The sequence below is a fragment of the Ambystoma mexicanum genome, chromosome 7q, assembly GCF_040938575.1.
Source record: "Ambystoma mexicanum isolate Mex_15411 chromosome 7q, UKY_AmexF1_1, whole genome shotgun sequence".
NCBI classification, from domain to species: domain Eukaryota; kingdom Metazoa; phylum Chordata; class Amphibia; order Caudata; family Ambystomatidae; genus Ambystoma; species Ambystoma mexicanum.
In genome coordinates, this window is record NC_090941.1 from 1,130,447,330 (window position 1) to 1,130,471,492 (window position 24,163).

The 24,163-nt window shown below is 53.5% G+C and overlaps 1 protein-coding gene across 1 annotated transcript in view; it reads right to left on the reverse strand.

Annotated features, from left to right (window-relative positions):
* LOC138528225 (extracellular calcium-sensing receptor-like) overlaps window positions 1-24,163 on the reverse strand; it is a 194,234-nt gene that overhangs the window by 32,024 nt on the left and 138,047 nt on the right. The window contains exon 5 of the mRNA XM_069639682.1: window positions 399-522. Coding sequence (XP_069495783.1) covers window positions 399-522 — 124 coding nt within the window. The remainder of the gene's footprint in view (window positions 1-398; window positions 523-24,163) is intronic.

Sequence of the window (24,163 nt, forward strand, 5' to 3'; positions counted from 1 at the left end):
TGCTGAATATGCAAAGTCATGTGCTACTGCTACAAAGTGTGCCCAGTGGCAAATGGCTTTGCAACTAGGGCTAGGGAATCATTTAAATGTATCTAATTACTAATGGAGTTCATCAACAGCTTCTTCATAGCCTACTCGAGTTCCAGCCTCAGGGGATTATTCACAATGACCCAGCCTTCCTCTCGGCTAAACTCCAGTCATCACAATTGATGTGGTTCACAAAACATCTACAATAATAATTCCACTTGTTGTCCCTTCATCAGAAGTAATCAGAATCCAAGTCACCAAACATGACCAGCGATTGACAGCATAGAGTCTGCTGCTGATTATGGTGGGGCCTGGTTTATTGCATATGACTATTTGAATATATGTGGCATCAATCATAGAGGTAATCCCACCTGTGACATTGCTGATCTCCCCTTGTGAACAGGGCACACAGTCATAGCAGCAGGCAGGTTCCGCCTCCCTACCAACCTTTCTGTACCCAGGAAGACAGGAGTCACTGCAGGCAGAGCGAGGAACCTGAGGGAGACAGAAGTAGAACAAGGGATTGAAAGATATAACATACAACCATTCAATCCATTATATTGAATAAACTGACATTTTCCAAATATGTTTTCAGGTTTTGAATACTGGAAATTCCTTCAATGGTTTAAGAGTTATGAAGCGTAAAAAAGGGTTGTTTATTACTTTTTGCATCGATGATCAAGGGCACTTGTACACCCCTCAATAGATTTCCTTTACATTTTGTTTATTTGGTGGAAATGAGTCCAGTATTTGTTTTATAAATTTGCCATTGAGCACGATTCCCCTGACACCAGCATTATTTTCATGCAAATAAATGATTGCTCTGTTTCAAAGCTGCTATTTACCCTATTTATATGTATATTGGTATGTGTTCCTGTCTCTTTGTGTTTTGTCTATAGCAATGCAATTATGTAATTCATGGGTTTTATTAGCTACTTATTACATATTTCACAGTACACAAAAATCTATTAAGAAAACAATTATCATTTAATTATTCAACATATTAACATTACGAATATTATACCTTCATCTTGTACGCTGCACACAATGCTATGTTTCTGCATTAGTAGCTTAGTATACTAGATAGAACCCCATAATAGAATGCTATTATATCAATGCATCGTTCAAAGCACTAATTAGGGTATGATATTTATTGCAATGATCCTTGACACTTTTTTCGCAACATTATAATAAGAATCCCTTGTACACATATTTCATGAAAAGTACATAGACATGTGATGTCATCAGTGATGTCATCAATGACATTTGTGATGTCATCTTTGATGCCGTGCAGTGCACGGTGGTGGCGCGAGTTATGGTTGCTTAGCTTACCATAACTGGCGAATTTCAGGGGTTTTTCGGTTTTACTTGGAACCATAACGTCCCTTTAACAAAGGTTTTTCACTGAATTTCATAGGTTTTTAGTAGCGCAACTTAACCATAATGTCCCGTTAACAATGTTTTTTTACTGAATTTCATAGGTTTTTAGTAGCGCAACTTCACCATAAACTCCCTTTAACAAACTTGTTTTATTAGCACGCAGACAATATACAAAGATGGAGTGTAAAAAGCAATTTCTCAGAGATGGCTTTACACAGAATGTTGCAAAGTAAGAATTTAAGGTCGCTCACAGTGAAGGTCAGCTGCTTCCATTTTTTGCTCACGTGCCGAAGTGGCCCACGACTCGCACTATAAGTTCTATTGTTTTTTATACTTGACAGACAGGGTTTGTGCTAAAAGACTTCTTTAGAAGGAGGGTTGCAAAAACGTAAGACACGATAAGGATGAAATTTCTGAAACGAAACCACTTTTATATATTATATCACTATGAGAAAGATCATTGGCACAGACTGAGTTGTATTTTGGGACTGCATTACGCGTAGACAATGGAAAATGCCAATACAATGTAAGTAACCCTTTAGATTATTTTATACTGGAATATAATAACAATAGCATGGCGTTAAAGCCCGGTTAAGTTGTACTTGTTCGTTCAATGTGGCATATTGTTTTGTACCGCACACTATCACCGCCGAAGTGGTCCCCTGTTGCTTAAAGGGATCTGAAAAAGGCAGAGGAGAGAGGGTGGGTTAATGGGAATAAGTTAACATACTCCGTTGCACTATCCTTGCTAGCAAATAGTTTCACGTCCTAATAAATAAAATGAATATTTTTAATGAAGATCGGCTGGTGACACTAATTTATGTTTTTTAAAACAGGTACATTCTTCACTACTGTCAATGCCACGATTTTCAGACCCCAGCCAATGGTTTTTTTAACTGCCAGGTGCAGCTCCATGTAAGCAACTTCATGACCCTCACCATTTTATGGGACAATCGCCAAGGACCAATATGCCCTTACGCGGTACTAGCGGCTAGAAGCAACATACCAACCATTATGGTGGTCTAATGCCTTGTTGTTGGAGCAGCCTTCCGATTATCAGTGCGACCATTTGCTTCTTTTATCATAAACCAACAGCCTGTGTACCACATAGGAACAGCGCGTGACTCAAGATGAACTTTTGCAGATCGACAGCAAAGACAAATGCAAATCGCTGAATATTCTCTAAACATTTGATGTGAAATAAATGTACTTTACCAAATGTACAATCTTGCTGTTTGCTTTTAAACCACAGTTTCATATTCCGAATTGTGGCGCACTGTGTTGTGAGATGATTTAACACCCTCTGTACCGCAAAGGAACAGCGCATGGCTCAAGATGAACTTTTGCGGATCGACAGCAAAGACAAATGCAAATCGCTGAATATTCTCTAAACATTTGATGTCAAATAAATGTACTTTACGAAATGTAGAATCTTGCTGTTTGCTTTTAAATCACAGTTTCATATTCCGAATTGTGGCGCGCTGTGTTGTGAGATGATGTGTGTTGTTTTCCGGGTTCTGTGTAAAGTCGCGTAGGACTGGAGATGACTGGGCGCGTTTGACTACGCACCCTGTAACGTCACGGAGAGAGGTGGTGAATATGAATGTTTTGATAATGTCAGGCTTAGGGGTGAGATATATGATTTAGTGTCGCAAAAGCAGGTCAGCCAGGTCGATGGGGCAAGTGATAGGATTATCACATAATGTGGGTGCACAGCAGCCTGATTTATCATTTGTTTAGTGGACAAAAAGTCGTTTAAAGCCCATAGGAGATTGTAAAATCAGCGGACATAAGGAGGATTCTTAGAAAACTTTCAACCTGACAACGAACAATACGAACAGCGTTCTCAGAACACCCCCATTTTGTTTAATTGCAAACATTTCGGGACACCGCAAGTGTTCTTAGAACACATTCAACTTGCCAGAGTACAATACGGACAGCGTCCTCAGGACACCCCCATTTTGTGTATGTACGAACATTTAAGGACACCGCGAGTGTTCTTAGCTCAATTTTAGCTTGCTTGCGAACAACAGACACATACTCCGTCCTCAGAACACCCCACCATTTAGTTTATTTAGAAAATTTCAGAACAGCCGTGTTGTCCGCAGACAAATCGAACACAACAAAAGCATCTAGCACATACAAAAAACAGAACATTGAACCTATCTCATACTCCCCCACCCTCCCCAAACATTCTTACACACCAACACACTCCACTAAATACAATTTTTAATCCAAGTTTCACCGCGCTGTCCGCGGTCGTCGGCGAATGCAAGATGGCCAGCGCCAGAGAAAATCTGACTCGGTCCACGCCCCACGCCGTCCAATCAGCGAACACGTCGCATGTCCGTGGACATCACGCAAGCCGCTCGGCCAATCGGGGCGCTATCCGCGGAGCAAACCGGGAAGTCCGTCCGCGGAGCGAACGGAGATATCACTAATTTTCTTGCCTTACGTTTTGGTCATTTAAAAAAAACTACTGGACGGATTTACACCAAATTTACAAAAGCACGCCCCCGCTCCTGCCACAAATTTGGTGCAAATCCGTCCAGCGGTTTGGGCTGTAGGCGTGCGCAAAGTTTTTTCCCATTATGTCTATAACTTGGACCAAATTACAAAAAGAAGCATCTATCAGAGCACACCTAATTACTCAAAAACTAAATAACTATTTAGAGTAATTTTATTACAATTCTGGGTGCTGGGGAGGAATACACGCCCTGACACTGGAGCATGTGTTAAACATAAAACAAAAAGTGTCTAAACTTAAAGACACTCCCGTCCCCTGCACACCTTACAAGCTGAAATAAATCAGTCAAATTTCATAACATTTGCACTTTTATATATAGAAAGAATTGTCAATTTAGAACATAGGTAACAAAATATCTTCATAAAAGTACAGAAAAAAGGTATCAACTGACTTCCAATATGGCCAGCATGAAAAACAAATCAAACCAGACAAAAAAATAAGCTCCCAATTTTGAACTGCAGCTTCAAGCTCTACGCGTTTCGGGGACTATCCCCTTCTTCAGGAGCAAAAATATCTGCAAGTATAGATATATATACAATTTGGGTTTTCTTTGAGGATTTGGGCTTTTTAACTTTCTGTGTTAAGTTGATATGTTGGCACAAAAATGAGGTGGTGGCACAAGGTTGTGGATTCTGGTGATCGTTGAGCTGCACAGATTAGTTGCCAATGAGTAATAGGTGTTTTTTGAACTAGTTGTTTAGTCATTAAGGTTTGGTGATTTAACTACGTGTAATTGGAGCTGATAGATATGCTTTGGTATTCCAGATTTCGGCAATCACATTTCACTTGTTGAGGACGGCAGGAGTATTCGCAGGGATCCTGGTTCTGTGTACGTCGTGCACAGACAGATGCACAGAGACTCTATTTTCTTTGACAACAGTCCCACTGTGAGGTACAAATGTATAAGTGTTTTAGGTTTTAATGCATTTTGAGATTTACATTTGGAGCCATACCAGTTGTACCACTGTGAATATACAACCACTTGTGTATGTTATGTAGAATTGTGGTTGGATTTATGTGTACATAATTATTTAATGTATTCTCTTTATTTAATGTGTTTAGTTTGTCCAAACTTTTAATGCTATGTGAGATGCGGGGGGCGGGGGGTAATACGAGGGAAACACGGGGCATGAGCGGGGGCTGGGGGGAACACGAGGGAGACACGGGGCATGAGCGGGGGGTAGGGGGCAACAGGAGACAGACACGGGACATGAGCAGGGGGTGGGGTCAACATGAGAGAGACACGGGGCATGAGCGGGGGGTGGGGAGAACAGGAGACAGACACGGGGCATGAGCAGGGGGGTGGGGAGAACAGGAGACAGACAGGGGGCATGAGCGGGGGATGGGGGAACAGGAGACAGATACGGGGCATGAGCGTGGGTGGGGAGAACAGGAGACAGACATGGGGAATGAGCGGGGGGTGGGGGGCAACAGGAGACAGACACGGGGCATGAGCGGGGGGCGTGGGGGCCAACAGGAGAGAGACACGGGGCATGAGCGTGGAGTGGGGGAATGCAGGAGACAGACACGGCGCATGGGTGGGGGCAACAGGAGACAGACACGGGGCATGAGCAGGGGGTGGGGGGAACAGGGGACAGACACGGGGCATGAGCGGGGGGTGGGGGAACAGAAGACAGACACGGGGCATGTGCGGGGAGTCGGGGGCAACAGGAAAGAGACACGGGGCATGAGCGTGGGGTGGCAGGGTACAGGAGACAGACACGGGGCATGAGCGGGGGTGGGGGGCAACAGGAGAGGGACACGGGACATGAGTGGGTGCGGGAACAGGAGACAGACACGGGGCATGAGTGGGGGGGCAACAGTAGACAGACATGGGGCATGAGCGGGGGTTGGGAGGGGTACAGGAGACATACACGGGGCATGAGCGGGGGGTGGGGGGGCAACAGGAGAGAGACACAGGGCATGAGCGGGGGGTGGGGGGAACAGGAGACAGACACGGGGCATGAGCAGGGGTGGGGGAACAACAGAGACAGACACGGGGCATGAGCAGGGGGTGGGAGGCAACAGGAGACAGACACAGGGCATGAACAGGGGGTGGGGGGCAACAGGAGACAGACACGGGGCATGAGCGGGGGGTGGGGGGCAACAGGAGACAGACACGGGGCATGAGTGGGGGGTGTGGGGCAACAGGAGACAGACACGGGGCATGAGCAGGGGGTGGGGGGCAACAGGAGACAGACACAGGGCATGAGCGGGGGTGGGAGGAACAGGAGACAGACACGGGGCATGAGCGGGGGGTGGGGAGAACAGGAGACAGACACGGGGCATGAGCGAGGGGGTGGGGGGCAACAGGAGACAGACACGGGGCATGAGCAGGAGTGTGGGGGGCAACAGGAGAGAGACACGGGCATGAGCGTGGGGTGGGGGGTACAGGAGACAGACACGAGCATGAGCGGGGGGTGGGGGGGTACAGGAGACAGACACGGGGCATGAGCAGGGGGTGGGGGCAACAGGAGAGAGACACGGGGCATGAGGGGGGGATGGGGGGAACAGGAGACAGACACAGGGCATGAGCGGGGGCGGGGGGAACAAAAGAGACAGACACGGGGCATGAGCGGGGGCTGGGTGGCAACAGGAGAGAGACACAGGGCAGGAGCGGGGGGTGGGGAGAACAGGAGACAGACACGGGGCATTAGAGGCGGGTGGGGGGCAACAGGAGGCAGACACGGGGCATGAGTGGGGGGTGGGGGGCAACAGGAGAGAGACACGGGACATGAGCGGGTGGGGGGAACCCGGAGACAGACACGGGGCATGAGCGGGGGGGCAACAGGAGAGAGACACGGGGCATGAGCGGGGGGTGGGGGGAACAGGAGACAGACACGGGGCATGAGCGGGGGGTGGAGGGCAACAGGAGACAGACACGGGGCATGAGCGGGAGGTGGGGGGCAACAGGAGACAGACACGGGGCATGAGCGGGGGGTGAGGGGCAACAGGAGACAGACACGGGGCATGAGCGGGGGGTGGGGGGCAACAGGAGACAGACATGGGGCATGAGCGGGGGGTGGAGGGCAACAGGAGAGACACGGGGCATGAGCAGGGGTGGGGGGCAACAGGAGAGACACAGGACATGAGCGGGGGTGGGGGGAACAGGAGACAGACATGGGGCATGAGCGAGGGGTGGGGGAACAGGAGACAGACACGGGGCATGAGCGGTGGTGGGGAGAACAGACACGGGGCATGAATGAGCAGGGCGGTGGGGGGCAACAGGAGACAGACACGGGGCATGAGCGGGGGGTGGGAGGAACAGGAAAAAGACACGGGGCATGAGCGGGGGTGGGAGGAACAGACACGGGGCATGAGCGGGGGATTTGGGGGCAACAGGAGACAGACACGGGGCCTAAGCGGGGGGTGGGAGGAACAGGAAAAAGACACGGGGCATGAGCAGGGGGTGGGGAGAACAGAAGACAGACATGGGGCATGAGCAGGGGGTGGGGGAAGGGGAGAGAGACACACGGGGCATGAGCGGGGGTGGGGGAAGGGAGAGAGATACACGGGGCACGAGCGGCGGGTGGGGGGAGGTTCGAGAGACACACGGGGCATGAGCGGGGGGTGGGTGGGAGGGAGAGAGACACACGGGGCATGAGTGGGGGGTGGGCGGGAGGGAGAGAGACACACGGGGCATGTGCGGGGGGTGGGCGGGAGGCAGAGAGACACACGGGGCATGAGCGGGGGTGGGCGGGAGGGAGAGAGACACACGGAGAATGAGCGGGGGTGGGCGGGAGGGAGAGAGACAAATGGGGCATGAGCGGGAGGTGGGGGTAAGGGGAGAGAGACACACAGGGCATGAGCGGGGGGTGGGGTGGGAGGGGGAGAGACACAAGGGGCAAGAGCGGGGGTGGGAGGGAGGGGGAAAGAGACACGGGGCAAGAGCGGGGGTGGGCGGGAGGGGGAAAGAGACACGGGGCAAGAGCGGGGGTGGGCGGGAGGGGGAAAAAGACACGGGGCAAGAGCGGGGGTGGGCGGGAGGGGGAAAGAGACACGGGGCAAGAGCGGGGGTGGGCGGGAGGGGGAAAGAGACACGGGGCAAGAGCGGGGGTGGGCGGGAGGGGGAAAGAGACACGGGGCAAGAGCGAGGGTGGGCGGGAGGGGGAAAGAGACACGGGGCAAGAGCGGGGGTGGGGGGCAACAGGAGACAGACACAGGGCATGAGCAGGGGGTGGGGAGAACAGGAGACAGACACGGGGCATGAGCGAGGGGGTGGGGGGCAACAGGAGACAGACACGGGGCATGAGCGGGGGTGTGGGGGCAACAGGAGAGAGACACGGGCATGAGCACGGAGTGGGGGGGTACAGGAGACAGACACGGGGCATGGGTGGGAGCAAGAGGAGACAGACATGGGGCATGAGCGGGGGGTGGGGGGAACAGGAGACAGACACGGGGCATGAGCGGGGGGTGGGGGGTACAGAAGACAGACACGGGCCATGAGCGGGGTAGTGGGGGGCAACAGGAGAGAGACATGGGGCATGAGCGGGGGGTGGGGAGGGTACAGGAGACAGACACGGGGCATGAGCAGGGGGTGGGGGGCAACAGGAGAGAGACACGGGGCATGAGCGGGGGGTGGGGGTAACAGGAGACAGACACGGGGCATGAGCGGGGGGTGGGGGGCAACAGGAGAGAGACACGGGACATGAGCGGGTGGGGGGAACAGGAGACAGACACGGGGCATGAGCAGGGGGGGCAACAGGAGACAGTCATGGGGCATGAGTGGGGGGTGGGGGGTACAGGAGACAGACACGGGGCATGAGCAGGGGGTGGGGGCAACAGGAGAGAGACACGGGGCATGAGCGGGGGGTGGGGGGAACAGGAGACAGACACAGGGCATGAACGGGGGTGGGGGGAACAAAAGAGACAGACACGGGGCATGAGCGGGGGGTGGGGGGCAACAGGAGAGAGACACAGGGCAGGAGCGGGGGGTGGGGGGGCAACAGGAGACAGACACGGGGCATGAGCGGGTGTGAGGGCAACAGGAGACAGACATGGGGCATGAGCAGGGGGTGGGGGGGAACAGGAGACAGATACGGAGCATGAGCGGGGGGGTGGGGAGAACAGGAGACAGACACGGGGCATGAAAGGGGGGTGGGGGGCAACAGGAGATAGACTTTGGACATGAGCGGGGGGTGGGGGGCAACAGGAGAGAGACACGGGACATGAGCGGGTGGGGGGAACCGGAGACAGACACAGGGCATGAGCGGGGGGGGCAACAGGAGACAGACACGGGGCATGAGCGGGCGGTGGGGGGTACAGGAGACAGACATGGGGCATGAGCGGGGGGTGGGGGCAACAGGAGAGAGACACGGGGCATGAGCAGGGCGTGGGGGAACAGGAGACAGACACAGGGCATGAGTGGGGGGTGGGGAGAACAACAGAGACAGACACGGGGCATGAGCGGGGGTGGAGGGCAACAGGAGACAGACACGGGGCATGAGCGGGGGGTGTGGGGCAACAGGAGACAGACACGGGGCATGAGCGGGGGGCAACAGGAGACAGACACAGGGCATGAGCGGGGGGTGGGGGGCAACTGGAGAGACACGGGGCATGAGCGGGGGTGGGGGGCAACAGGAGACATACACGGGGCATGAGCGGGAGTGTGGGGGGCAACAGGAGAGAGACACGGGCATGAGCGTGGGGTGGGGGGTACAGGAGGCAGACACGAGCATGAGCGGGCGGTGGGGGGGTACAGGAGACAGACACGGGGCATGAGCAGGGGCAACAGGAGAGAGACACGGGGCATGAGCGGGGGTGGGGGGAACAGGAGACAGACACAGGGCATGAGCGGGGGGAACAAAAGAGACAGACACGGGGCATGAGCGGGGGCTGGGTGGCAACAGGAGAGAGACACAGGGCAGGAGCGGGGGGTGGGGAGAACAGGAGACAGACACGGGGCATGAGAGGCGGGTGGGGGGCAACAGGAGGCAGACACGGGGCATGAGCGGGGGGTGGGGGGCAACAGGAGAGAGACACGGGACATGAGCGGGTGGGGGGAACCGGAGACAGACACGGGGCATGAGCGGGGGGGCAACAGGAGAAAGACATGGGGCATGAGCGAGCGGTGGGGGGTACAGGAGACAGACATGGGGCATGAGCGGGGGGTGGGGGGCAACAGGAGAGAGACACGGGGCATGAGCGGGGGGTGGGGGGAACAGGAGACAGACACGGGGCATGAGCGGGGGATGGAGGGCAACAGGAGACAGACACGGGGCATGAGCGGGAGGTGGGGGGCAACAGGAGACAGACACGGGGCATGATGAGCGGGGGGTGAGGGGCAACAGGAGACAGACACGGGGCATGAGCGGGGGGTGGGGGGCAACAGGAGACAGACACGGGGCATGAGCGGGGGGTGGAGGGCAACAGGAGAGACACGGGGCATGAGCAGGGGTGGGGGGCAACAGGAGAGACACAGGACATGAGCGGGGGTGGGGGGAACAGGAGACAGACACGGGGCATGAGCGAGGGGTGGGGGAACAGGAGACAGACACGGGGCATGAGCGGGGGTGGGGAGAACAGACACGGGGCATGAATGAGCGGGCGGTGGGGGGCAACAGGAGACAGACACGGGGCATGAGCGGGGGGTGGGAGGAACAGGAAAAAGACACGGGGCATGAGCGGGGGTGGGAGGAACAGACACGGGGCATGAGTGGGGGGTTGGGGGGCAACAGGAGACAGACATGGGGCCTAAGCGGGGGGTGGGAGGAACAGGAAAAAGACACGGGGCATGAGCAGGGGGTGGGGAGAACAGAAGACAGACATGGGGCATGAGCAGGGGTGGGGGAAGGGGAGAGAGACACACGGGGCATGAGCGGGGGTGGGGGAAGGGAGAGAGATACACGGGGCACGAGCGCCGGGTGGGGGGAGGGAGAGAGACACACGGGGCATGAGCGGGGGGTGGGTGGTCGGGAGAGAGACACACGGGGCATGAGTGGGGGGTGGGCGGGAGGGAGAGAGACACACGGGGCATGTGCGGGGGGTGGGCGGGAGGCAGAGAGACACACGGGGCATGAGCGGGGGTGGGCGGGAGGGAGAGAGACACACTGGGCATGAGCGGGGGGTGGGCGGGAGGGAGAGAGACGAGAGACACATGGGTCATGAGCGGGAGGTGGGGGTAAGGGGAGAGAGACACACAGGGCATGAGCAGGGGGTGGGGTGGGAGGGGGAGAGACACAAGGGGCAAGAGCGGGGGTGGGAGGGAGGGGGAAAGAGACACGGGGCAAGAGAGGTGGTGGGTGGGAGGTGGAAAGAGACACATGGCAAGTGCGGGGGTGGGCGGGAGGGGGAAAAAGACACGGGGCAAGAGCGGGGGTGGGCGGGAGGGGGAAAGAGACACGGGGCAAGAGCGGGGGTGGGCGGGAGGGGGAAAGAGACACGGGGCAAGATCGAGGGTGGGCGGGAGGGGGAAAGAGACACGGGCAAGAGCGAGGGTGGGCGGGAGGGGGAAAGAGACACGGGGCAAGAGCGGGGGTGGGGGGCAACAGGAGACAGACACAGGGCATGAGCGGGGGGTGGGGAGAACAGGAGACAGACACGGGGCATGAGCGAGGGGGTGGGGGGCAACAGGAGACAGACACGGGGCATGAGCGGGGGTGTGGGGGCAACAGGAGAGAGACACGGGCATGAGCACGGAGTGGGGGGTACAGGAGACACACACGGGGCATGGGTGGGAGCAAGAGGAGACAGACATGGGGCATGAGCGGGGGGTGGGGGGAACAGGAGACAGACACGGGGCATGAGCGGGGGGTGGGGGGTACAGAAGACAGTCACGGGCCATGAGCGGGGTAGTGGGGGGCAACAGGAGAGAGACATGGGGCATGAGTGGGGGGTGGGGAGGGTACAGGAGACAGACACGGGGCATGAGCAGGGGGTGGGGGGCAACAGGAGAGAGACACGGGGCATGAGCGGGGGGTGGGGGGAACAGGAGACAGACACGGGGCATGAGCGGGGGGTTTGGGGCAACAGGAGAGAGACACGGGACATGAGCGGGTGGGGGGAACAGGAGACAGACACGGGGCATGAGCAGGGGGGGCAACAGGAGACAGTCATGGGGCATGAGTGGGGGGTGGGGGGCACAGGAGACAGACACCGGGCATGAGCAGGGGGTGGGGGCAACAGGAGAGAGACACGGGGCATGAGCGGGGGGTGGGGGGAACAGGAGACAGACACAGGGCATGAACGGGGGTGGGGGAACAAAAGAGACAGACACGGGGCATGAGCGGGGGGTGGGGGGCAACAGGAGAGAGACACAGGGCAGGAGCGGGGGGTGGGGGGCAACAGGAGACAGACACGGGGCATGAGCGGGTGTGAGGGCAACAGGAGACAGACATGGGGCATGAGCAGGGGGTGGGGGGGAACAGGAGACAGACACGGAGCATGAGCGGGGGAGTGGGGAGAACAGGAGACAGACACGGGGCATGAAAGGGGGGTGGGGGGCAACAGGAGATAGACATGGGACATGAGCGGGGGGTGGGGGGCAACAGGAGAGAGACACGGGACATGAGCGGGTGGGGGGAACCGGAGACAGACACAGGGCATGAGCGGGGGGGCAACAGGAGACAGACACGGGGCATGAGCGGGCAGTGGGGGGTACAGGAGACAGACATGGGGCATGAGCAGGGGTTGGGGGCAACAGGAGAGAGACACGGGGCATGAGCAGGGGGTGGGGGAACAGGAGACAGACACAGGGCATGAGTGGGGGGTGGGGAGAACAACAGAGACAGACACGGGGCATGAGCGGGGGGTGGAGGGCAACAGGAGACAGACACGGGGCATGAGCGGGGGGCAACAAGAGTCAGACACAGGGCATGAGCGGGGGGTGGGGGGCAACTGGAGAGACACGGGGCATGAGCGGGGGTGGGGGGCAACAGGAGAGACACGGGACATGAGCGGGGGTGGGGGGAACAGGAGACAGACACGGGGCATGAGCGAGGGGTGGGGGGAACAGGAGACAGACACATGGCATGAGCGGGGGGTGGGGGGAACAACAGACACAGGCATGAGTGGGGGGTGGGGAGAACAGACACGCGGCATGAGCGGGGCAGTGGGGGGCAATAGGAGACAGACACGGGGCCTGAGCGGGGGGTGGGAGGAACAGGAAAAAGACACAGGGCATGAGCAGGGGGTGGGGAGAACAGGAGACAGACACGGGGCATGAGCGGGGGAACAGAAGACAGACATGGGGCATGAGCGGGGGGTGGGGGAAGGGGAGAGAGACACACGGGGCATGAGCGTGGGTGGGGGGAGGGAGAGAGATACACGGGGCATGAGCGGGGGGTGGGTGGGAGGGAGAGAGACACACGGGGCATGAGTGGGGGGTGGGCGGGAGGGAGAGAGACACACGGGGCATATGCGGGCGGTGGGCGGGAGGGAGAGAGACACACGGGGCATGAGAGGGGGGTGGGTGGGAGGGAGAGAGACACACGGGGCATGAGTGGGGGGTGGGCGGGAGGGAGAGATACACACGGGGCATGTGCGGGAGGTGGGCGGGAGGGAGAGAGACAAACGGGGCATGAGCGGAGGGTGGGCGGGAGGGAGAGAGACACATGGGGCACGAGCGCGGGTGGGGGGAAGGAGAGAGACACATGAGGCATGAGCGGGGGTGGGGGTAAGGGGAGAGAGACACACAGGGCATGAGCGGGGGGTGGGGGTAAGGGGAGAGAGACACACAGGGCATGAGCAGGGTGTGGGGGGAGGGGGAGAGACACAAGGGGCATGATCGGGGGTGGGCGGGAGGGGGAGAGACACAAGGGGCATGAGCGGGGGTGGGCGGGAGGGTGATAGACACGGGGCAAGAGCGGGGGTGGGCGGGAGGGTGGAAGACACGGGGCAAGAGCGGGGGTGGGCTGGAGGGTGAAAGACATGGGGCAAGAGCAGGGGTGGGAGGGAGGGGGAAAGACACGGGGCAAGAGCGGGGGTGGGCGGGAGGGGGAAAGACACGGGGCAAGAGCGGGGGTGGACGGGAGGGGGAAAGACACGGGGCAAGAGCGGGGGTGGGCGGGAGGGGGAAAGAGACATGGGGCAAGAGCGGGGGTGGGCAGGAGGGGGAAAGAGACACGGGGCAAGAGCGGAGGTGGGCGGGAGAGGGAAAGAGACACGGGGCAAGAGCGGGGGTGGGCGGGAGGAGGAAAGAGACACGGGGCAAGAGCAGGGGTGGGCGGGAGGGGGAAAGAGACACGGGGCAAGAGCGGGGGTGGGCGGGTGGGGGAAAGAGACACGGGGCAAGAGCGGGGGTGGGCAGGAGGGGGAAAGAGTCACGGGGCAAGAGCGGGGGTGGGCGGGAGGGGGAAAGACACACGGGGCAAGAGCGGGGGTGGGGAGAGGGAGACAGACACACGGGGCAAGAGCGGGGGTGGGGGGTAGGGAGACAGACACACGAGGCATGAGCGGGGGGTGGGGGAAGGTGAGAGACACGCGGGGCATGAGCGGGGGGTGGGCGGGAGGGGGAGAGACACACGGGGCATGAGCGGGGGGGTGGGCGGGACGGGGAGAGACACAAGGGGCATGAGCGGGGGTGGGCGGGAGGGTGATAGACACGGGGTAAGAGCGGGGGTGGGCGGGAGGGTGAAAGAGAGCAGGGGTGGGCGGGAGGGTGAAAGACACGGGGCAAGAGCGGGGGTGGGCGGGAGGGAGAAAGACACAGGGCAAGAGCGTGAGTGGGCCGCACAGTGAAATACACGGGGCAAGAGCGGGGGTGGGCGGGAGGGGGAAAGACACGGGGCAAGAGCGGGGGTGGGCGGGAGGGGGAAAGAGACACGGGGCAAGAGCGGGGGTGGGCGGGAAGGGGAAAGAGACACAGGGCAAGAGCGGGGGTGGGCGGGAGGGGGAAAGAGACACGGGGCAAGAGCAGGGGTGGGCGGGAGGCAGAAATAGACACGGGGCAAGAGCGGGGGTGGGCGGGAGGGGGAAAGAGACACGGGGCAAGAGCAGGGGTGGCTGGGAGGGGGAAAGAGACACTGGGCAAGGGCGGGGGTGGGCGGGAGGGGGAAAGACACACGGGGCAAGAGTGGGGGTGGGGGGAGGGAGACAGACACACGGGGCAAGAGCGGGGGGTGGGGGAAGGGGAGAGACACGCGGGGCATGAGCGGGGGGTGGGCGGGAGGGGGAGAGACACACAGGGCATGAGTGGGGGGGTGGGCAGGAGGGGGAGAGACACACGGGGTATGGGTGGGGGGGAGGGAGAGAGACACACGGGGCATGAGTGGGGGTGGGCGGGAGGGGGAGAGACACACGGGGCAAGAGCGGGGGTGGGCGGGAGAGGGAAAGAGACACGGGGCAAGAGCGGGGGTGGGCGGGAGGGGGAAAGTGACACGGGGCAAGAGCGGGGGTGGGCGGGTGGGGGAAAGAGACACGGGGCAAGAGCGGGGGTGGGCGGGTGGGGGAAAGAGACACGGGGCAAGAGCGGGGGTGGGCGGGAGGGGGAAAGAGTCACGGGGCAAGAGCGGGGGTGGGGAGAGGGAGACAGACACACGGGGCAAGAGCGGGGGTGGGGGGTAGGGAGACAGACACACGAGGCATGAGCGGGGGGTGGGGGAAGGGGAGAGACACGCGGTGCATGAGCGGGGGGTGGGCGGGAGGGGGAGAGACACACGGGGCATGAGCGGGGGGTGGGCGGGACGGGGGAGAGACACAAGGGGCATGAGCGGGGGTGGGCGGGAGGGTGATAGACACGGGGTAAGAGCGGGGGTGGGCGGGAGGGTGAAAGAGAGCAGGGGTGGGCGGGAGGGTGAAAGACACGGGGCAAGAGCGGGGTGGGCGGGAGGGAGAAAGACACAGGGCAAGAGCGTGGGTGGGCCGCAGGGGGAAAGACACGGGGCAAGAGCGAGGGTGGGCGGGAGGGGGAAAGACACGGGGCAAGAGCAGGGGTGGGCGGGAGGGGGAAAGACACAGGGCAAGAGCGGGGGTGGGCGGGAGGGGGAAGACACGGGGCAAGAGCGGGGGTGGGCGGGAGGGGGAAAGAGACACGGGACAAGAGCGGGGGTGGGCGGGAGGGGGAAAGAGACCCGGGGCAAGAGCGGGGGTGGGCGGGAAGGGGAAAGAGACATGGGGCAAGAGCGGGGGTGGGCGGGAGGGGGAAAGAGACACGGGGCAAGAGCAGGGGTGGGCGGGAGGGGGAAAGAGACACGGGGCAAGAGCGGGGGTGGGCAGGAGGGGGAAAGAGACATGGGGCAAGAGCAGGGGTGGGCGGGAGGGGGAAAGAGACACTGGGCAAGAGCGGGGGTAGGCGGGATGGGGAAAGACACACGGGGCAAGAGTGGGGGTGGGGGGAGGGAGACAGACACACGGGGCAAGAGCGGGGGGGTGGGGGAAGGGGAGAGACACCCGGGGCATGAGCTGGGGGTGGGCGGGAGGGGGAGAGACACACGGGACATGAGCGGGGGTGGGCGGGAGGGGGAGAGACACACAGGGCATGACCGGGGGGTGGACAGCGGGTGGGTAGAGACATACGGACATGAGCGGGGGGTGGGCGGCAGGTGGTGAGAGACATACGGACATGAGCGGGGGGTGGGCGGCGGGTGGGGAGAGACACGGACATGAGCGGGTGGGGAGAAACACACAGACATGAGCAGCGGGTGGTAGAGACACACGGGGGTGGGAGAGACACACGGGGCAAGAGCGGGGGGTGGGCAGTTGGGAGAGACGAGCGGGGCACGAGCGGGGCATGAGCGGGGGGTGGGCGGGCGGTAGGGAGAAAGACACACAGACATGAGCGGGGGTGGGCGGGAGGGAGAAAGACACACGGACATGAGCGGGGGGTGGGCGGGAGGGAGAAAGACACACGGACATGAGCAGGGGGTGGGAGGAACAGGAGACAGACACGGGCATGAGCGGGGGTGGGGGACTTACTTTGCAGGCGGGATACAAAGCCTCTCATGCGAGGAACAAAGATGGCGGGCGTCTCTGAAGCTGCTTGCCCAATCACCGTCCTGTCCGCGGAGCGAACAAGGAAGTGTGTCCGCGAAGCGAACACAGATATCACTCATTTTTTTCACTTACATTTTTGTCATTTTTTAAAAAACTACTGGACGGATTTACACCAAATAAAGCAAAGCACGCTTTCGGGACCAAGCCGCCGCTCCTGCCGCTAATTTGGTGTAAATCCGTCCAGCGGTTTGGGCTGTAGGCGTGAGCAAAGTTTTTTCCCATTATGTCTATGGGAAAAAAAAGTTTTGGGACCCCCCCTATAACTTTGCCCCCCCCTGGACAAATCCTCACCAAACTTTGCAAACAAATTCAGAGTGACCCAAATACTTTTTTTGCAAAGTTTGGTGAGGATCCGTCCAGGGAGAGCGAATTTATAAGCCACCCAAAAAGTTTTCTTCCTATGGAAACAGCAACTTAACCATAACTACATGGCCACTACCGTGGCCATGTAATATATATATATTATGGGGCGGCGGTCGCCACACTATAGTTATGGCTAGTCGGACTCCCATTGGAACCCCTCAAAATTGTATCGTTAATAACTTTTGATTTGAGTAACAGATTTGACTGAAATTTCAAAAGTGATTAAGGACTTGCGGGCCCCTAGACTGCAACATTTTGTAAAGATTTGTTGCAAAATAAAAAAGTTAATAAGAGAAAAAAATGTGCAGCTTACTTCCCATTCATTTTTTTCATTGACAAACAAGGTATATTTTTGCCAAAGCGCACAGCCAAAAAAACGTTATTTTATAGGTATAGTGACGTCTGGGATGAAAAAGCTGTGACACTGTAGGTATTTGGGAGTCTTCTATTTTGGCGGTGTGTTTTCAGACTTTCTTACTTGAGAGACAGTGAAGAAAAAAAGAAGAACATTTGTTTAAAAGATCAGTAGAAAAAGGAGCCACCCTACTCTGGTTTTTCGATGCCCCATCCACTGAATTTTAGCATGAGTATTCGCTGCCATGCTATTATATATTGTGTAATTTTGTATATATGTATATATGTATAAAACCTGATATGAGCCTCCCCCTTTAACTAGCAATGTGTAACCGCATTTATGAAAAAAGTCAATGAACTCTAGCCATGGTTGTACTGAAAATAAGGGTATTATTTCATTGTATTTGTGTAGTTATATGTGTTTAGTAGTCCTTAAAAGGACTGTTTTGGGATACACTGAGTGTAGTATTTTTTGTGTAGCTCATTTGGAGTACTGCTTTGATGTTATGAAGATACGCTTCATTTCCTTCATCTGTTAGGTGTACTACATCATGTCTATCGAAATTGGGCATATAGAGCTGTGTGTTGTTGTTTGAACTCCATAATTGGTTGTGATCTCTCATGAATGCTGAAACTACTTTATCATCATCCACTTTAAATAACTCCATTAGCAGTCATTTATTGTATTGACACCTTTTAAGTGTCTCTTTTGTCATTTATATTCCATACTAGGATTTCTTTTTTTTAAAGAATCCTCATAGCCGTGGCTATAATAAAGGGGACTAATTGGTGTACTGAGGATCGTGCCTAGCAATAGCAACAACTGGCGTGTTCACCTGTGGCTATTTAGCACGCACCTCAACCGGCGTTGCTACCTGCAGATAAAAGTGGCACTCTTTGCTGTATTCCAGCAAATGGCATACTGTGGATTTGTGGGTGTGTGGTAGCCGTGGTTACGAAAGATACTGGCCAGGGATAAAAAGGATTTCAGTGATTTTGATTGTTTGCGATTGGTTGTTAATTGTGTAGCTGTTTGTGACAGGTTGTGGTGAAAATGTGTCATCCATTTTAGTCGTTTTTTTATCATATAGTCCTCTTTTTGTGGAATTCATTTTTGAAAGTATAAAACCCACAATTTTCTGCAATTGTATTCTTTTGATCAAGACTGACAGTGTGCACATGGCAAAAGTGTGGCTGATGTGAAAGTAATTGTTAATAAATATTTACATATTTGAAGGATTATTTGCAGTGTTGTGTGTGGTAGTTATATTCACCACTGCTATCAGATGGTGACCATTGTTACTTTTTTAATCTGCTCTGATTGTGTGGCAAGTATTTCTGAATGTATTTTGAACTTTTACTACACAGACCTACACAATTAGATTTGTCAATCAATGGCATTTATATGCAGGCATTTCGGTTTTTTGTATTTATGTTACTGCAGTTGAAGGTTTATTTTATTGTATTTGTTTTCATTTTAATGCAGGTTCGGCTATGCAGTATTCTTAGTTATTTTGACTTTTCTGTGAGGTAGTAAAATTGATGGTGTTTTGCAAGTTAATTTTAGTCATTTTTTTAATGTTCTGTTTTTTGTTGCAGCTTATTTTATTATCTGTTGAAACAAAGTTGGATTCTTTGCATTTATTTTCTTTTTGAGTCTTTATTGTTTTTATGGTGGGTAGGTGCTGATAGGATTCAAGTACTTGCAGTGCTCTGGCTACTGAAGAAGTTGTTCAGTTAACTCCAGTGAAATGCGGACCTATTTCAAAGTGTTTCCCATGTTCTCCAAGTTTACTTAACCTACTCCATCCTTTCCTGTTCTGCACGTTTACTTAACCTAACCCATTCTCTCTTGTTTTCCATGTTAACTTAACGTACCCATTTACTCTATTGTAATTCCTTAGCATAATGTCCCTTGTTTGTTCTCACCCTGTATATATATGTGTATATGTTCATTGATTATAGTAACAGCTTTTATATTGTACCTCTAGTGTGTAAGTGAATTATTCATGGCAATGTACATTATGTTTGAAGAGGGTCTTTTCTCGGTGGGCTAGTGTGGCCTCTCCCGGGAGAAGCCAATTGTGGCATAGGCAACACATTACTCTCATAACTGAAACATTGGGGGCAGTCAAATTGGAACAGGTGGAATTGGCAAAGTTGCAGAAGTGGAGGTTTCATATACTGTTGGTGATATTCCCCTAACACCGGAGGTTTCCAAGCTATGAAATGGAACATTTGAAGGTCCACGTCTTAGTTTCTTTTTCTACAAGGTGCATAGGATTTTCAACTTTTTTAAAAATAGTGTTCTTTTATCTTGAAATATTTCCAACTGGCTTGCCGGGTGAAAAAGACAGCTAAAAAGGATAGTTCTAGTGTTTCTACCTAGGCAATTGTTTTCTATCCCTTGTTCTCCAAGTTTACTTATCCCACCCTATTTGCTCTTGTTCTCCAAGTCTACTTAACTTTCCCCATCTTCTGTTCTGCAACCACCCAGTATAATGTCCTTTGTTTATTCTCACCCAGTTTATATATCCCTTTTTGTTTATTGTATTGGTAGTATACTTTTTATATTTGTGTATGTTTTTTTTTATCCATGTTGGATTTCTTTTCCCAGTGACCCATTGATTAGTATGTGCAAAGAGAACAGTGATATATGCATACACATTGTATCTTATGTAGTGCATGTGATGCTCTGCATACAATATATTAGGGTCATAAAATCTTGTGTATTCATTTGTGTTTCTTAAAGTGTGTGTGTTCTTTAACTAATTATGTTTTGTTTATTTACAGATAAAAGGATATTATTTTTTTAAACATATATGAATAACCACAGCTATGGTATCGCCCAATGGGGTTGTGAATTTTGGAGGTGCGGTTAGCCGCAGCAACGACTGGGAGGTGTCATAGCTGCGGGTTCATTAGACCATACCCGCGGCTTCAGGCCTCAATGTGCAAAAAAGTACAGTGTTTTACCCGAAAAAGTCCTTTCTTGGAATGAGCTATTATGTATATATGTATGGAAATCTATGTGACCTACATCCCCCAAAGTTTCATATTGTAAGTTTGGCTAGGAAAAAGATTTCAAAGAAAATTGATTGTATTTGTGTATTTATATGAGATGGATGTTATTTCATTGTATTTGTATATGCATATGTGATAAGTAGTCTTTAAATGGACTGTTTTGGAGTACACTGAGTGCAGTATTTTAGCACATTTGATGTGCTCTCTTTATTATCATGTATCTTACATAACTAATTTTCACTATCATTGTATCACTACTGTCTTTTTTGTCATTCATATTCCATACTCAGTTAGTTTAGAAAACTAAATCTAATAACGGTGGCTACCCAGCACCCACTTGTTGCTTGGCGTTGCTACCCGCAGTTAAAAGTTGCACACAGTGCAGCCGCGGCTATATACCAGCAAATGGCACATCAACGTTCATGTACGAGTGATATCCGTGGCTACGATATCACTCGTCGATGAGAGGGCTTAAATATAAAAGAACTGCGGCTGTACAAAAAAGGGAGAGTTTGGTCTTCTGAGGATCATGCCTAGCCACAGCAATGGGCTGGCATGTATAACTGCAACTAACCTGCACCTATCATGTGCGCGGCATTCCTACCCGCCATTAAAAGTGGTACCCTTTGCAGCCTCGGCTATATACCAGCAAAAGGTACATTGAGTATTTCGTGTATGTATCTTAGCCGTGGGCAATAACAGTCGAAACGCGGCTATAACAAACATGTGTGTTGGCATGTCAATGTTTTTTCTCCTTTTCAACGGTTGTTTCAAAACACGCGGCTACTATTATAGCTGTGTCTATTGAACCATACATTATCTGTGAAATGATAATATTTGTATGTGGATTGTACAGGTCAGAATTGTATTTGTGGGTGTTATTTTGTGTACTTAGGTGTTCCCATCTCTTATTTGAACTTTGAAGGTTGGCTTAGTTTAGTCTTCAGTTTGTAGAGAATGTACATGTAGCCGCGGCTACAAAAAAGATTTGTAGCCACGATGAATAGCTGTGTCTGCTAGAGATGCTGGGCAGGGTTTTGTATGTGCTTCTGTGTTTCTAAGTGGCTGGTGTTAATGTTGTAAATGCGGGATTCTTTGTGATGGGTTGCAGTGAATGTGTGTCAGCCATTTTATTAGTTTTCTTACAATACAATCCTCTTTTCCTGCTTTTGATTTTGGAGGGAATAACATCCACCATGTTGTCTAGTTTTCTCATTTTGACAACAAAACTCACACTGTGCTCATGGTGCAGTTCTTTGTACCTGTGACAAAATATTATTGGCATTCATCAGTTGTTTGTCACTGTTTTGTTGAAACATTTCTTTCATAATATGTTGATAAGGCGGCTTTGTGATTTTTGTTGTCTCTTACTGTATTTGTAAACAATGAAGTGGTCCTGCTGTATATGTTGAAAATGGGTGGGAACAATTGTTGGAAGTTGCTTATTAGGAAAGAAAATGTATTTCAGTGAGATGCATGATATAGAATTAGTAAGTATACTTCCTGCACTCAAAATAAAAGTATGATCACAGAGCAGTAGAAATGTGATTTTATTTAGAATGGTTTTATAATCACTTATGGTGTTTTTTTTTTAAAGTGTTTTTTTGGGGTGAAAGATTGTTTTTGCAATAGTGAGTTACTGTGTGGTTATCTATACGAGAAAATACATTGGGCCTCATTATGAGTCCGTCAGTCGCTGTGCTGTAAAAAACGCCACGGCTGCCGCCAGAGCCATTTTTTCCGGCGCCCGCCATTGGGCAATTATCGGGGCGTTACAGTCCTGGCGGACCCGGTAATTGCCCATTGCCGGGCGCCAGAAAAAATGACTCCCTACTCCTATTTGAGTCCCGTTGGACTCAATGGGAATGGGGAGGGCGGTAGCATCGGCACAATTCAGAATGGTGCTGGTGCTACTGTCCAAAGACCGCGAGCGGGTGCCATTCCTCCTGCCAGGTCAGAACTGGCGGGCAGGCGGGCACCCGCCCACAGAACTCGTAGTTTGCCGGTGCGGAAACAACGGTAGCGGCAAGCTTACAGGTACTGTTGTTTCCAGACCGGTAAGCTTGTAATGACCCCCATTGTCTTCATTTGTTGTTTTGTGAAACTCAGGGCCAGATTACAGAAACTTTGCACCATTGTCAGTGCAAGGTTGCACAGTATTAGCACTGGGGCAAAGTATGCCCTATTTCTAAAAACACTGAGACATATTAGAAAACAATTGCATCATGACACGTGCACTTTGGCATGGTATAAGTACCTAGGCAGAAATTGCCCTAGTACAAGAAAGATACATTTTCAATGTGTTTTTTTACCTGGGCAGAGTTTGTCCAAGTGCTAATACTATTCCATATTAGTACTAGGACACACTTTGCCTTGTTGCAATAATGCAGTGAAAATGTAACTTTTTTGCCCAACAGCAATTTTTGCCTTGGTGCTTATACCATGCCAAACTGGATTTGTCAAGGTGAAATCGTTTTCTAATATGTCCCAGTTGTGAAAAACCAGCAGATGTTTCACAACCCAGTCCTCCCGTACTCAAGTGGCCAGGGAAGGGCCATCGCTTTTGTATCCCGACCCTTGGGGCGGACAAGCGAGGGAGGATCACCTATGTAGGGGGTCCTCAGGGAGTGGTGGAGAGACACCTAATGGTGAGACATGGTATACCCCCTTTCCCAGCTCTTATCTAACTTCTATCCCTACCTGCTTTCTGGGACACTACAACTCCCATGATCCTTATCCCTTCTATGTTAGCGGAAACACTGAAACGAGTAAGAAGAGGATTGAGACAAGAAAGGCCAACTCTATTACTTTACAATGACCCGTTCCCACTAAAGAGACCAGACAGCGACAGGCACTTAGGCTTAATCACACACACCTGCAATACATTAACTATCACGCTGTTGATAAAAGGTGGAGCGCACAGACAAACTTGGAACAAGGCGAGGTACGAGAAGGAGCAGCTCAGCCAGGGCTGTGGGGAACCAGGCTAAGGAGAACTGAAGGCCAAGGGACAGTTTGACTGGAAGAGAGAGCAAGAGCAAGCCAAGCGAGAGATCCATGTTTCCAAAGGGCCTGAGAGGTTTGCCGTAAGAAGCCGAAGCGCTGAAGGAAATATGCCTTTGATGTGACTGAAAGTTGCCAGCTTCCATCCTGTGACAACAGGCGTGTTGGGGAGGAACCGAAGGGCATATGGTGGAGGCCTGACCTTGAAAAGATAAGAAAGAAAAGATGCTAAAGCCGAACACAGCCGGTGAGTTCTTGAATGTATGGAGAGACCAGTTTCTGAAGAGCATGTGTGATAACAGTAACAAGCAAGCTTACTCATCCGAAGTAAAAGCAAGAAGAGAAAGAGAGGATTGTTCTGAAGCAATACAAGTTAGTATCTCCTGATGAAGAGAAATGTTTACGAACTTTAAAGTGAATGCGATGACAGTAAATCAAACGGGAGGTTGCAAGAAAGTGAACCGTGATCCCGAAAAGCTTAAGTGTTTCTGAACTTTAATCTGCTTGTGAGAAAAGCAAAGCTAAGCTGTCAGTTGTCCGAAAGTGAAACTACAA